The 16681-nt window shown below is 41.5% G+C and overlaps 1 protein-coding gene across 1 annotated transcript; it reads right to left on the bottom strand.

Annotated features, from left to right (window-relative positions):
* Window positions 1-4471: 4471 nt before the first annotated feature.
* LOC136454289 (uncharacterized) lies at window positions 4472-9314 on the bottom strand. Its single transcript, XM_066454760.1, has 6 exons — window positions 6996-9314; window positions 6597-6734; window positions 6434-6488; window positions 5132-5425; window positions 4595-5032; window positions 4472-4491 (listed from the first exon to the last, which is right to left on the bottom strand). The coding sequence occupies exons 1-6, from the start codon at window positions 9312-9314 to the stop codon at window positions 4472-4474; spliced, it is 3264 nt and encodes a 1087-aa protein (XP_066310857.1).
* Window positions 9315-16681: the final 7367 nt, after the last annotated feature.

The following is a 16681-nucleotide window of genomic DNA, read 5'->3' on the forward strand; positions in this document are numbered from 1 at the left end:
GAAGCCCGATCGAAGGCTAGTAGCTGGGCCGAGACGTCAAGATCGTCAAGGGCCCATCAGCGAGAGGGGCTATAGAAGTAAAAGACTTAGGTGCCCTGGAGAGGATGCATAAGAGAGCAGAATATTCTGGTATATCCCATAGTTGTCAGAGGGGCATTTTTTACTATAAAAGGGGAGCTCAGCCCTGAGGAAGGAGACACTGCACTGGAGTCTAGTAATAGGACTAATTTGTATCATTTATCAAGAGTCTGTCTACTAAACAATTATGTGTTTTATTCAATTTTAACATATGAAATTTTTTTGCACCATAGGATTAAGATCCAATCACTTTCACCCTTCTTATACCTCTAGCCTCTAGCCTTCTTCTACCTCTAGACAATCACAAATCATAAAATTACAGATCCATGTATCACAATAAACAATTTTTTTTTATGAAAAGACAAATCACAACCCGAAGAGAGCCCATGACCATCCATCCGATCAGAGGAGACTCTTCAGGGCTACTGTGCGCCTGTGCCGTGGTAGCATATGGTCCAATCCAACTGCGTCAGCCGTAGACTCGACTGGTTGATTAGACGGTTCGACATGCGCTTTCCAACTGAGGGTGCAGACACCGATGCCCGGCGCCGCTGCATTTACACGTGGGCCCTACAAGTGATAGATAAAAAAAATGCATGTGTTTTTTTTATGCTAAAATACACGTATGTTGTATAGCATTTCTGTTTGTCAATTAGGTTTGTTTCCAAAACACATCCCCACCCCACCCTTAAGGGGAAAAAACACATATACAATTTTTTGCTATAAAAACTACTCCCCTGAAAGCAAAGAAATAAAACTTGCTCCCCATGCATCCCATCTCTCGGAGACTGCCTCCTGTGTGCTCTTTGTCTCAGTTTTTTTTAACTATTTTTCGATACCAGGCATTTATCTAGGCATGTTTAATATGAATGTGATTTGTGCATCTATAATCTATCTGCAGGTAGGACTGAGCGGCATCTGTAAAATATATTAGATCCTTTTTTCTGCCTGTGGGAGAAGAGAACTGAAGTATGGAGACTGTACTCTGTATGACCTAGAATCTTGTGATTCGCATGATGATACAGGATCGTCATAGCACTTGTACAAGAGGTTTCGTTGTCTCTAAGAGCAACTCCAAGAACTCCCTAAAAACTTAACCCTCAAAACTATTTATTAGGGGTCTCTCTGAAGGATCGAAACGGGCGACCAGAGGGGGGGTGAATGGTCGCGGAAGCCAAAAATAATTTCTAACCCTTCCCCTAAACACAAAACCTGATTAAATCACGTTTTTCAAATCTGGCCAGAACTCTATGTACCTAGTAAACCTGATGTGGACGAAAATTTGTCAGATTAAACTAGATGAAATTACGAAACTAACCCAACTGGAATCACGTCAATCGGACTTACGGATCTTGAGATAAAAATAAAACAAGCAGACTATGTCAGATGCTGACGAGAATTGTAAAGAACCAATCGAGATGCACAAGATCAATCATTATAGATGAAAGATTAAATTGAGTAATTGAACTTACAAAAGTGCATCTAGCCTCCGCGCGAACATCCTCCCTCTCTTAATCGGAGAGATCAACAAAAACCTCTCACTAGAATTCAAACCCTAGGCTAGACCGGAGAGAGGAAAACTGAACATGGAACCCTGGGGCACGAGTACTGTTCACGGGTACTGTTCACGTGTGAATAGTAACTCGCCGAGAGTCCAAAACGTTCCTCTCTTCTCAACCCTAGGTGCCACATATTTATATCTCCAAAGGGTGGCACGACCTATTTTCACATAACCTCCTACGCTAAATAAATTCAACGTAGGGGCGTAAATTCCAATTACGTCCTCCATGGCAAATTCCGCGATGTCCGCGATCCCTCCATCTCCGCGATGTGATCCTCGCGATGTCGCCGCATGACCATCCGAAATCGTATCGCGATCGCCAGAATTTTCCATCTTCGGCCAACGCCTGCCGCACGGGCGTCCCGGTACGATGCATGGCTTTGTGGCTCAACCAGCGAACCCCGGATTTTGTGGCATAATCCAGAAACCTCCCTCGACGTCCTCCCGCCATGTAGCCAGGTACAGTAGACGTACACCGCACGATCACCTGTCCCTCGAACGCAAGCCTCGATCCGCCCTTCTCCGCCCCCGCGGTTTTTCGACGCGGCATCCTATCTTCGTTCTTCACTCGTCGCCGCATGTACCTTGTCTCCACCTGTCACCTGCAACCACAACCTGCCAAGAGACACGTCACACGCACACCGTGTTGTCAATCGCTCATCACCAAGGTGCTAGCCCACTGGCATCTCAATCTCCCCCTTGATGAGTGCATTGACAACACCACACCGCACAAATTTATTCGTACTGAAAAAGAAAAATAAAAAGAAAGAAAAAGAACCGATCTTAATCCCCAAAGACATGGGCTAGCGAAAAAGCTAGGCTCGACACAATCAAGACAGAAATTCACTCTCCCCAAAGTGAATCAAAAGCCATATCAATCTCCCAAAAGCAATCTCAGCAGCAAAGCTCACAAATTTCAGCAAAACTCCCCCTCAACCCCTCAAAACAAGCATGCCAAGTCTCAGCAAAAACGAATTCAAACTCCCCCTGCAAGAATGAACGAACTCCCCCTGCAAAAATGAATTTGTGCGCTACTCACTCTCCCCCTTGTTGACAAAGCACTCCATCAAGATAAAATGCAATGAACCAATTTAGAGAAAAGCATGTGAGAAAGCACAAGTTGAAGCTTCTAAGACATATGCCAAATACTTATAAAAGCTAACCAACAACACTAGCTATCCAGAGAAGGAACAATACAATGCCATGACCAATAAAAATTTAGAACTGAAATCTGTTTGAAAACTAATGTGCCAGGCAAAAACATGCACATTCCAAACTCAGTGCAAAGCTGAAGACAAAACATATAGCGAGCTCACACGACAGATACACAGCTTCAGTCAAAGTTCACTGCAACGCCCACAAATGCATTCACTTGTCATATTTAATTCTGACTTTTGTGAGCATGATAAGCAGGGATATGGGAAGCAAGAGTTGTGCCCAGCCAGTTTGTTTAATTTTGTTTATGAGCGAGAACCAGCAGGGACATGGGAAAAACAGAGTTGCGCCCATATTTAAATTTTCAGTAAGGCAAGCAGATCATGAGCTAAATAGCAGAGATATGGGAATTCAGAGTTTTTGCTCACAACCATACTATGCACTCCCGAGTTAAAACTTGTATTGTGAGTTACATTTGCAGTGAAAACCCATTAAAAGAAGCTGACTACCGAACCATGAGCAAGATATATGTCAAGTATTCAACAAGTCACTAGATCCAGAAAAGCAAGCATAGCCCAACATAATTTTTTAAGTATATATCTGTGCTGTTTTCAAAATAAAAATTGGTCAAGTAAAGCATTCAAACCTCTCCAAAAGCATCGATCGCAAACTAGCCAAAACAAGTATAAGGCATATGTAACTGAAGCAACTTACAATGATACTAGAATGGGTAACACACCCCGAACTCACCACGCAAACGTGCAAACGTGGTTTGATCGAGTGGTTTAGTCAGAATATCAGCAAGTTGCTGACTAGTATCAATGTATTTAAGCTTAATATCACCCTTCTCAGCATGATCCCTCAGAAAATGATGACGAACCTCAATGTGTTTCGTCTTAGAGTGAAGCACAGGATTCTTTGCAACACTTATAGCGCTAGTGCTGTCACACAAGAGAGGAACGCGAGAAAACGACAAACCAAAATCGCGAAGGGTAGCTATCATCCATAAAAGCTGAGAACAACAACTAGCAGCAGCAACATACTCAGCCTCTGTAGTAGATTGAGCAACATTAGATTGTTTTCTAGAGGACCAAGAAACAAGCGAAGAACCCAAAAATTGGCAAGTACCCGATGTAGACTTTCTATCCAAACGACACCCAGCAAAATCAGCATCTGAATAACCACATAAACTGAGAGTTGAAGCAGCAGAGTACCAAAGGCCAAATGCAGGAGTAAATCAAAGATACCTCATTATGCGCTTCACCGCCTGACGGTGAGAAGTCCTGGGGGACGCCTGAAAACGAGCACACATACACACAGCAAAGTGTATATCTGGCCTCGTAGCAGTCAAGTACAGCAGCGACCCAATCATGCTTCGATATTCCTTCTGATCCACGGGCTCTCCGTCCTCATCAGCATCCAAAGCAGCGCTAGTCGACATGGGCGTAGAAATTGGCTTCGCATCATCCATCGCAAACTTCTTCAGGACATCCTTCGTGTACTTTCCCTGATGCACAAATGTACCTTCCGAAGTTTGTTTTATTTGTAAGCCAAGAAAGAAATTCAGCTCGCCCATCATAGACATCTCAAATTCTTTACTCATCACATCTGCAAACTTTTTCACAAGAGCATGAGAGGAACCACCGAAAATGATATCATCCACATAAATCTGAACTATTAAAGTGTCATTTCCTTGCCTGAGGAGAAAAAGAGTTTTATCAACTGAACCCATTTTGAACCCGTTTTTAAGCAGAAAAGTTTTCAATCTAGCATACCAAGCACGAGGTGCTTGCTTCAAACCATATAAAGCCTTTTGCAACTTAAAAACACGATCAGGAAAATTGGGATGTTCAAAACCAGGCGGTTGTTTAACATAAACTTCTTCTTCTATAAAACCATTCAGAAAAGCACTTTTCACATCCATTTGATAAAGCTTATATCCACGTGAAGCAGCAAATGCAAGCAAAATACGAATGGCTTCTAAACGAGCAACAGGAGCAAAAGTTTCACCATAATCAATACCCTCTTTTTGAGAAAAGCCCTGAGCAACCAGCCTAGCTTTATTTCTAACAACATGACCATCTTCCCCTTGTTTGTTCTTAAAGACCCATTTAGTTCCAATTGGTTTACAAGAAGGAGGAGGATCAACCAAAACCCAAACCTGATTCCGTGCAAAATTTTCTAACTCCTCATGCATGGCATTGACCCAGTTAGAATCAGATAAAGCATGTCCAACATCTTGGGGTTCAAAAGAGGCAACAAAGGCAGTATGCGCAAAGACACAATAATTTTTATTTTTCATACCTCTGTTCCTTGTCGTGCGTTCATCCAAATTACCTATTATGTTCTTGGCAGGATGACGATTCTGAATGTGTCGTGGTGCTGTACGTTCTGAAATCGCCTCCCCCTCAACTGCAGCCGGTACATGATCAACAGTCGATGAAGCTGCAGGCTTTGCTGTAGATGTACGTGTCGGCGATGGTCCATCCTCCAAAGTGGTGGAGGGCGCCTGCTCAGGCTGGGCGCCAGGCTCCCCCTGCATCGCAGGCTGGGAATCATCGTCATCGTCGTCGTCACATCCATCTTCCTCTTTCTCATCCTCAAAAATATCCTGCCCGATCTCGTCATCACCTGCACACTCAAAAGCAGAAGAAAAATAAGGCATTGTCTCGTCGAAGGTGACCTCACATGTCTCATCGATGCGGTTAGTATCAAGATTAAGCACACGGTACGCTCGCCCTTGCAAGGCATACCCCAAAAATAACCCATCGGAAGAACGCGATTCAAATTTATCCAAATTTCCCTTTTTCAATATAAAACACTTGCAGCCAAAAACTCGAAAGTGGAAAACTTTGGGAGGTCGACCAAATCTCAACTCATAAGATGTTTTTCCCAGAAAAGCTCTCAGAAAAATGCGATTAGCAACATAGCAAGCGGTGTTGATAGCCTCAGCCCAAAAACGTCTAGGAGTTTTATGTTCATCAAGCATTGTCCTAGCCATCTCAACAAGCGTACGATTTTTACGCTCAACAACACCATTCTGGGGAGGAACGTAAGGTGAGGAAAACTGATGATCTAAACCTTGTTCTGAACAAAAAACCTTCATGCGAGAATTCTTAAATTCCGTACCGTTGTCACTGCGAATTGCTCTAACGGCATTATTTGACAACTCATTTTTTAGCTTCAAAACAAGATCATGAACATATGAGAAAGCCTCATCCTTAGATTCCAAAAAGAACACTCATGAATATCGAGAAAAATCGTCCACAACGACGAGCACATACCACTTCCCACCAGCAGACCGAACACAGGCTGGACCAACAGTGTCCATATGTAACAGTTCACCCGGTCGTCTCGTCATCACCTGAGTCACAGGTGCATGAGAAGCAGCAACCATTTTTCCATGTTTGCAGGGAGCACAAATCAAATCCTTTTCAAACTTGAGTTTCGGTAAACCATCAATTAAATCCAATGAACTCAAACGACAAAGCAAATCAAAGCTCAAGTGGCCCAACCGACGATGCCACTTCCAAATCAGGGGGGAACCATGAGCAACTAAACAGCGAGTTTCACCAAAAGATTTAGAAAAATTAGCTTTAAAAATCCGTCTAAAAGGAGAAATCTTGCAAACAAGGTTACCAGCAGAATCAAGAACACGCGAATTTCCTTTCTTAAAACGAACCTCAAAATCATCCTCAAGAAGTTGCAAAACAGACAGCAAATTATAATGCAAATTCTTTACCAATGCGACGTCCTTTAACATGTATTTATCTGTTACCTTGATGCAGCCATGCGCCATTACCTTACCTTGACTTTTATCCCCAAAAGTGATGTTTTCCTTTACGCTCGTGGGGGTGAGGCTGGAGAACCATTTATCATCTCCGGTCATGTGGCGTGAACAGCCGGAGTCCATTATCCATATGTCCTCCTCGCCTCCAACCTACAATCAACAACGAGAACGAGGGTGAGCTAATGACTCAACACTGGGGTTAGGATAATGTAATGAAAACCAGTGCTGAGCCACTTGCTCAAAAGAAGCGTTAGCAAAATCAAAGTTCTCAAAAAAATGATGAGAACCACGAGGGGGAAAACGTGGTCTGTCATCCCGATGTTGTGCAAGAGCATGAGTACGTGAGCGAAAACCAGAAGAGCGAACAAATGGCTCACGTCTCAAAATAGGACGATCATGAGTACCACGTACAGGGTACTGCTCACATCTAAAAACACGACGATCATGAGTACCACGTGTGGGGTACTGCTCACGTCGTTCAGCACGCATCCTCCGATAACAGAACTCATAAAGATGACCATCATGACTGCAAAAATCACAATGATAAAGCTTGCGTGCAGGAGCGAAAGAAGCCTCAGCATTAGAACTAGAAGCAACAAAAACAGGCTTAGCAAAATGATCACAAGAAGAACCATTTGGCTTAGTATTTTGTACACCCTTGAAGTGTTTTGGCTTAGGCACCCAAACCTGCTTTTTAGGAGCAGATCTAGATGTCTCAACCAGCAACCCATCAGAGGTGACACCTGAACCCTTCCTAGGAGGTGGTCCAGTATATTTAGCCAAAGGTGGATTCTTCTCATCAACAGGCGGTCCACTTTTTTCACCAAAAACATGTTTCAAGTCATAACCGGGACCAAAACGCTCACCCCGTTTAATTTGAGCAATAGCCATACCAATTTGAGGCTCACGAATAGAACACCAACCAAGAATAGTTCTCAAATGCTTATTTTCTTCTTCCAAATCAGCAAGTTTGGCCCTTAAATCATTATTTTCAACAACAAAATTAGGACAAGTTAGGCATGAAGGAAGAACCGGACAAGTGTGTTTTTCCAACTCAACAATATGTGATTTAGCAACATTTAATTCAGATCGTAAAGTTGGACAAATTAAACAAACCGACAAATCAGGACAAGTGTGTTCTTCAAAATTTTTTGCCCGACATAAAGCATTATCCAAGTCAACTTTCAGAAGCGGGCAAGAAACACAAGTACCAAGCAAATTCGACCGAGAACGAAGTTCATTTAGTTCAGCATAAAGTTTATCTCGATCATCAACAATGGAAGAATACTTGGTTTGCAATTTAGAAAGCGAAATCATATGAATTGAGCATTCTTCACATTCATCAGGTTCAGCAGGATTAGATGCAGCATTTTTGAGAGTAGCTAGTTCAGCACAAGTTTTATCATAATCAGTTTTAAGTTTAGCCAACACTTTATTTTGCTTATGAACAATTTTAGTTAAATTAGCTATTCTTTGTTCTGCAGAAGTATCTACCTCATCATCAGAAGTTTCATCGTTGCTGTCGGTTGATGCATCACCCTCCAAGGCCATAGTACATATCCCACCATTGATGCCGGCGTCAGTGATGAAGCAAAGTCCGTCTGTCTTCTTCTTGGGTGTCTCATCCTCGGAATCTGAATCGCTGGAGTCTGACGAGCCACCTGAAACATACTGTCCAAGAGAAGATAACAAAACATTTGCAGCCTTAGCGACTTGCTTGTCAGAGTATTTTTGTCCGCCTTTCTTCCATTGCTTATCCTTCTTCTTCTTCCTCTCCCTGAACTTCTCCTGGCGCCTGGAGGAGTTATTGCCCTGCTCAAAAGATCTCTGCTTGTTTGGGCAATCAGCAGCAAAGTGTCCTCGCTCACCACAGTTGAAGCAGCCATCTGAACGTCTTCTATTACGCCTGTTGTCATACACACGCTTAAACTTGTTGGAGAGCAGTACAAGCTGATCATCATCTAGCACCTCCAACTCCTCATCTGCAACATGACACAAAGAAGACAAAGCAAAACTGGAAACATTTGGATTAGCATTAGTGTTAGTCTTATTTCCAGAAACCAAAGCCATTGGAACGTCAGAAGAAGAAGCAGCTGTGGGATTTTTCAATTTACGCTTAGAAACAATTTCGATCTCTTTTGATTTGAGCTTACTGTAAAGCTCATCAGTGGTGAGAGTCTCATAACCTACAGATTCAACGATCGCCTCAACTTTCATATCCCATTCATCATTAAGTGAATGTAATAATCTAAGAGCCCTAGCATGATCATCATAAGGCATATTGCTATTCATGGCCTTCATCTTATTAACAATCACTTGAAAACGTGCAAACATGTCATCAATAGACTCACTAGGCAATTGGCAAAAAGCATCAAACTCTTTTCGCTGAATCTCAAATTTTCGGTTTTTCACAGTGTTTGAGCCTTCATGATATTTTCTAAGTTTCTCCCAGATCTGATAAGCGAGATCTTCACTAGAAACCCGATCATATTCAGTTTTACAAATAGAAGCCTGTAAAATAGCAACAGCGCGATGATTTGTTTCAAGAAGCCCGATCTCAGCGGCGTCAGTCGGTTCCTCAGCTGGAATCACATATGTGGCATTTTGTGCGATTTTCCATAGCTTCAGCGACTTGCCTTTAAGATAGTTGGTCATACGTGCCTTCCAGTAATCATAATCAGTCCCATCAAAAAACGGAGCGCGAACATCAAACTTTTCATTGGTCGCCATAGCTTTCAGCACCGATTAAGGTATAGAAAACCTAAACCGGCTCTGATACCAATTGAAGGATCGAAACGGGCGACCAGAGGGGGGGTGAATGGTCGCGGAAGCCAAAAATAATTTCTAACCCTTCCCCTAAACACAAAACCTGATTAAATCACGTTTTTCAAATCTGGCCAGAACTCTATGTACCTAGTAAACCTGATGTGGACGAAAATTTGTCAGATTAAACTAGATGAAATTACGAAACTAACCCAACTGAAATCACGTCAATCGGACTTACGGATCTTGAGATAAAAATAAAACAAGCAGACTATGTCAGATGCTGACGAGAATTGTAAAGAACCAATCGAGATGCACAAGATCAATCATTATAGATGAAAGATTAAATTGAGTAATTGAACTTACAAAAGTGCATCTAGCCTCCGCGCGAACATCCTCCCTCTCTTAATCGGAGAGATCAACAAAAACCTCTCACTAGAATTCAAACCCTAGGCTAGACCGGAGAGAGGAAAACTGAACATGGAACCCTGGGGCACGAGTACTGTTCACGGGTACTGTTCACGTGTGAATAGTAACTCGCCGAGAGTCCAAAACGTTCCTCTCTTCTCAACCCTAGGTGCCACATATTTATATCTCCAAAGGGTGGCACGACCTATTTTCACATAACCTCCTACGCTAAATAAATTCAACGTAGGGGCGTAAATTCCAATTACGTCCTCCATGGCAAATTCCGCGATGTCCGCGATCCCTCCATCTCCGCGATGTGATCCTCGCGATGTCGCCGCATGACCATCCGAAATCGTATCGCGATCGCCAGAATTTTCCATCTTCGGCCAACGCCTGCCGCACGAGCGTCCCGGTACGATGCATGGCTTTGTGGCTCAACCAGCGAACCCCAGATTTTGTGGCATAATCCGGAAACCTCCCTCGACGTCCTCCCGCCATGTAGCCAGGTACAGTAGACGTACACCGCACGATCACCTGTCCCTCGAACGCAAGCCTCGATCCGCCCTTCTCCGCCCCCGCGGTTTTTCGACGCGGCATCCTATCTTCGTTCTTCACTCGTCGCCGCATGTACCTTGTCTCCACCTGTCACCTGCAACCACAACCTGCCAAGAGACACGTCACACGCACACCGTGTTGTCAATCGCTCATCACCAAGGTGCTAGCCCACTGGCATCTCACTCTCTTCAATAATAGTTCCTCATTAAGTTTGGGCTGTGGTATAGTGCCTCTAAAATTAGTTTCCTCCACAGCAGCTCCCTAATCTTTGCACCATCCGAAATGAGCTCCAACTGATATGTACTCAGAAGCTGGACTTTATATATACATATATGTCACCAAAAGAAATTGTCCTAAATATATAGATATATTTACAAAACATTATTGACAATCAATAATAAATAGGAGCAGATGACAGAGCAGAACGGCATATTTTATATAATTTCACACTTTCACCTTAGTGTGGGCTATATATAAGCCTATAACGAACTACCATTGGCCAGTGGCTAGCTCACTTTACTCACTCCAGCTCTTGCCATTGGGTGCATGCTCCTTTTACCTCGTCATTTCATTATAAGCTACTGTATTTTCTTCACAACTGCCCACTGAACATTTTGCTGCATTCAGAATGAGCGGCATCAGGCAAGTCTGGTGAATGGTGCTTTTCCTGCCTCCGCCATTTCCTTCACCTGGCAAGTCTGCTGGACGCTGTTCTCACATGGACATGACTGAAGCTAGCTGATAACAGAGAGCCAGCTTGGGATTAGCCGGACAGGTGGATGAGCGGTGTTGTGATGGATGCAGAAACCGTGCAAGGGCGAGCGCTGCCCATTGAATGAAAAGTAGAAAGGTTTGATTCTCGCAATTATATAGATGGAATCATGGAATTTAAGAATATACCCGTGTATTGAACCAATAATCGGTTTAAGAAATTAAATACTGTATAGTGAGCCACAAATAATTTGCTATTCAGAAGAAATCAAATCACATTGCACTACAACTGAATTTGAAAAGTGTTATAATAACTTGTGAAATGACACTGAAATGAGTCAACGTTGAAACTTCTTGATTACAATATAGTTGTCATAAACACAACGCAACAGATGTAAAATGGTCATTCGGGTTCGGCTTGGAGTGAGCACAAACCTGGCCTTTTTTCGATTACTCGAACCCTGGCCTTAGTGTTTACAGACATGAGTTAACGACAGCATGTGCTCCGGCAAACATATATATTGACATAGTACTAGTTTTGGGTTGGCCCACAGAGGCACTTAATAACTACCCGCCCAAGCAGAAGATCGCCTCAAAATTAATGGTGCACAAGGTGAACCTGCGCATCATTGCTGCGGAATCTTATAGCGTTATATAGAGATATAGCTTATGGAGGGAGCATATGTAGAGAAAAAATACCCCATAGTTTAATAATTTTGGCTTCATCATAATTAAATTGAAATTTTAAACTTGGTAGATAATCACCCATCTTCAATGACAGAGAAGCTTGTCAAAACACCTATATCAATCAAACGGTATCTCTTTGATCAAGAAATGTACATAGAGAGAAGAGGGAACCATCCAAATACTCACGTGGAAGCTGTAGATAGCAATCCATTATATGAATAAATAGTGATGCAAATATAAACCATTCTTTCCTTTTAAAAAAAGGACTTGAGGGAAAAAAAAGTTGTCACTACATGACTACATGGAGAACACACGATGGAGAATTAGGTAATAATATAATACAATGTCTGTTGGATTAGGAAAATCATCCACCTAATGATAGGAAAGGATAGAATAAGAGGAAGATGGTACTGAAATTTAAAGGCAAGATGTAGAAATAAAATAAATTACTACTAATTTGTTTTTAATGTAATTGGGCCCGTGCCGGGCATGCTGAAGTAGCAGATTGTATCTTCACATGCCTGGAGATGGATTCACGGAGATAGATGAGATCGGAACGGAAGTTTGGTGCATCCTTCAGGCTTCAACTGTTGTGACAGCTAGTTCATATTTACAGTCCTCGTCCCGTCCTCTCTTGTCGGTGCTAGTTCGCCTGCACAAAGCTGCGCACGTTGGCCTTGGCGACCCGGTGGACAAACTGCAGTGTGCAATTCCAGACTTCCAGCGGCAGAGGCCTGTTCTGGTCCTTGAGTGCCTCCACCGCCCTGATGCTCATCGCTACCTGCCTTCGCTTGGCTGATTCGTAAGAGAAAAATATTAGTCATTGATCGAAAAAGTACGATTTATAAATCAAGCGAATATGATGACCATCGACGACGCCATGTCCTCCCACTCCTCGAGTCTCTTGGGCTTTTGGCTAGAGAGCCTGTGAAGTTGCGTGATGCTGTGTTGTCATGAGCTGAAGGGCGGGCAGATTATTTAAAGGCATAGCAGCACATGTGGAGAGAAGATGAGCAGGTGGGAAGATCAGCGGACTGCAGCAGTTATTTTGCACACCAGCATTGAAAACGGAGGTGTCTCCTGAGCTCCTGTGTTTGTGCCGTGCGGGTGAGAGTTGCTCCCAGGAATGACCGATGGTGTTCCGGTGGTGTAGACCCATGCTGACGTGGCTTTCCGAGAAGCCAGGAAAATATGGGGTTCTCCTATTTAGGTATAGGAGATTCTGTGAGCCTTTTTCTGACAGATTTGCAAATCATTACTCTAGCAAATAAATAGATCAACAAATTTGCAAAACATTATCTGATAACAAATAAATTTAAATGTAAAAGAACAACGGCACATTTATGAATTTCACCTCTGTGCTCCACTATATATAACAACTCTTCATCCATGCCTCACTTCACACTCCCTCTCGCATCTGGTGCATGCTCCCACTTCTCTAACCTATTTTCCTCTACCACCGAGCAGAGCACTCGACGGAGACCAGGCATCCACAGTTATCAGCCTGTTCGTTTGGGCTTGTTTAGCTTATAAGCCATGGCTGAAAGTACTGTTGACTGGTTTGGTGTGAGAGAAAAACACTGTTCATTGGCTTATAAGCTAAATACGATCCAGCGAACAGGTTGTACCCTTGGATCGGAAATCGGAATGAGTGGCGTCAGGCATGTTTGGTTGTATTCCTTTCACCTGTCTTCTCATTCACCTGCAAGTCTGGGTGGATGTTGTTCTCAGTTTCTCACACTGTCGGGTCTGGTGTGACAAGTGAAAACCAGAATAATCCTACCACCAGGAGGCTTCCGCGCGTGATTGCAGAATGATCTTCTCAATCTTGGACATAAGCAAACGTCGTGCATTATATTCCTCAAAAGAATTCCATATCAGATTGATTATGTGAGGATGCCATTGATGTCGTCTCATGCCAATTCAATAGAGTGCAACTGTGCAATCATATGTGAATCTTGTTAATGTGAACTTGAACACATGAACCGATCAGGTTTGGTAGGATTGCACGAAAGGGCTTATAGCCTAGTGGTTACAAGAGTTTTAGTAGTGTTAACAACTCCTCAATTAGAGGATTGATAGACTCATACCATATATGCCTTGTAGCCTACCATACGTGTCCCGAAGGCTATATTGCTATATTTATGTAAAGGGACAATGAAGAGAAAGGGGAACAAAATTAATTATCCTTGGGTCTAACGTTTACTTGATCAATCTAATTCTAAGGCTAGAAAAAAGAATCATCGTAATAACATGAACAAAGAAGATAAGGAAGATAACATGGAGATTAATTCCAAATAATACAAATGCTATTGGGGTTCAGAGAGAGCAAACAAGAAAACACTAATTACATTTAGGTATCACCGTACCGCCGCCCACCTCACGAGGATATAACTAATGATGCTGCCCATTAAAAAACATGTTCTGCTCTGCGGCCTAATATAAAAGATGCCCTGCTCCATCTTATACACACACGTAGCAAAATTAAAGCTGACCTTATGTCACCAAGAGCGTGTTTAGTTTCCATCCAAAATCTAAAAAAGTGCTACAGTACCCATCACATCGAATCTTGCGATACGTGCATAGAGCATTAAATGTAAACGAAAAAAAACTAATTGCACAGTTTGGTTGGAAATTGCGAGACGAACGTTTTGAGCCTAATTAGTCAACGATTGAACACTATTTATCAAATAAAAACGAAAGTGCTACAGTAGTCTAAATTCTCAAATTTGGGCAACTAAACACGCTCCAAAAGCAATACTCCTAAATAAATAAATAAATTTATACAAAACATTATGTACAATAAATAGGAGCACATATGACATAGCAGAGCGGCATTTTTTCACACCTTCACCGTAGTGCTATATATATAAGCCTATATATAAACTACCATCGACCAGTGGCTCAGCTTCAGCTCTTCAGATTGGGTGCATGCTCCCTTTACAACGCTCAGTTTATATTTCTTTATGAGCTCCAACTTTAAGGGTGTTTGATCCAACTACTCAAATTTAGGAGGTGTATCGAAAGGATATTGCATGGGGTGTTCGGATACTAATAAAAAAACAAATTACATAATCCGTCAGTACTCCACGAGATGATTTTTTAAGCCTAAGTAATCCATCATTAGCACACGTTACTGTAGCAAAACATTGTCAAATCATGGACTAATTAGGCTTAAAAGATTTATCTCGCAAATTAGTCGTAAACTATGTAATTAATTTTATAATTAATTTATATTTAATACTTCATGCATATATCCAAATATCCAATGAGATAACGACTAACCAAACTCCCTCTGCCAAGTCTTGTGGGCGGTGCTATGCGTGCATCCGCAGTTTCCTTCGGCTGGCAAGCCTGCTGAACGATCGCCGATACTGGAGGGCAGGGTCCTTGAGTCAGCCTTTTCAGACGACACCTGCTCCCGAGCGTGCGACAGCTGGAGCATCAGAATCGGTAGTGCACCTGTAGCTGGACCCGGTTGATGGACCGAAGTTCTTTTCGCACCCGGTAGTGCACCTGTAGCAGGGTCCTTAGGTTCCAAATAAATCACCTACTTATAAGTTAAAAAGTAAAATAAGTGACTTATTTTGTTAAACATCATCAACTTATAAGTCACCTCTGCTTATAAGTTTTAAGTTGGTTCACCCCTGCTTAAAACTTACGTGGGGCCCATAGCTTATAAGTCATCTACAACCTAACAGACATATCTTATAAATCACTAGTTTTTAATCACCTGACTTAATAAGACTTATGGAAACCAAACAGGACCTTAGTCAGCCTTTTCAATTAATGCCGCAGAATCGGTTGTGCACTTTCAGGAACGCCTGAATCTTGAGCAGGAATTGTTTGCCGCTGGTGGCCGTCTCGTGCCGGTGCAACTGACACCCAACCAACTGTCTTCAAGTAAGGATGGAAACGAAACCGGATGGGATTGGTATGGAATCGGATCCGGATGTCACCTTTTACCGTATTTTAATTCGAATATGAATACACAACAACAACAACAACAAAACATTTAAGTCGTAAACAAGTGGGGATAGGCTAGAGTTGAAACCCAACAGAAGCAATCAAGGTTCAGGCACGTGAATAGTTGTTTTCGAATATGAATATTGATACAAATATTTTATAATACAAATACAAAATGGATGTCTCGGATTCGGATTTCTATTTGGATATTTACTCGATGCTACTCAAAGTGTATATTGTTAAATTCAACATGTATGAATAAAATTTTACTACTAGTTCATCATTAACTGAAGTTAACTAAATGAAAGTACACTTCTAATAATCTCCAATATCGAAGTAAACTAAAGTATAATGGATAATATTTAATAAAACAATAGGTCAAGTGAAGAAATTTAAATAAAATGTAGAAAAATAGTCATTTTGCTTTATCAGTATATTTGGAATTACAAAATAACTACACAAGTAGAGGTTAAATTATTTGTGTATACAATATAGACAAGGATAGCTCATAAAAATAATATAGTTATTAATAATATTTAATAACTAAAAATATCAATTAATCAATCAATATTATATTTATATAAATATATAAATAATAAAATATATAAATTTTATAAAATAATTTACATCAACAAATAAATAAACTAAAGTATTAAAATAATCTAAAACAACAAATATATTAGGTTTAAACTAAATTAGAAAAATACCAATTAATTTAATCTTTATGTATCCTTAATAATTTTAAATTAATACTAAAAGTTATTTATAGATATAATATTAAATGGTTTCAATGCATCCTTAGTAACAATAAAATTAAAGAACTGGTTACTCATTAGGAAGAGAAGCTCAGTGCAACAGGCATGGACTTCAGGATGTCACTAGCTTGTAGGGATTGAGGGGCATCAGAAAAGTAGTTGTTTTTCAGGCTTTGTTTTTCAGATGAGTGGCAGTTTATTTCAGACTTGAGGGCGTGTTCACTGCAGCTACGGTTTGCTGCCTTCAAAGTA

This window comes from Miscanthus floridulus, chromosome 1 (genome assembly GCF_019320115.1).
Source record: "Miscanthus floridulus cultivar M001 chromosome 1, ASM1932011v1, whole genome shotgun sequence".
NCBI lineage: Eukaryota > Viridiplantae > Streptophyta > Magnoliopsida > Poales > Poaceae > Miscanthus > Miscanthus floridulus.

Bases quoted from the DNA above. Each gene is read 5' to 3' on its own strand.
- LOC136454289 (XM_066454760.1), bottom strand. From the start codon at position 9,314: ATGGCGACCAATGAAAAGTTTGATGTTCGCGCTCCGTTTTTTGATGGG. The intron at 6,735-6,995 runs GTACGTGGTACT...TGTTGATTGTAG, and splicing joins TTAGATGTGAGCAGTACCCT to GTTGGAGGCGAGGAGGACAT. The intron at 6,489-6,596 runs GTAATGGCGCAT...CAACTTCTTGAG, and splicing joins GGGATAAAAGTCAAGGTAAG to GATGATTTTGAGGTTCGTTT.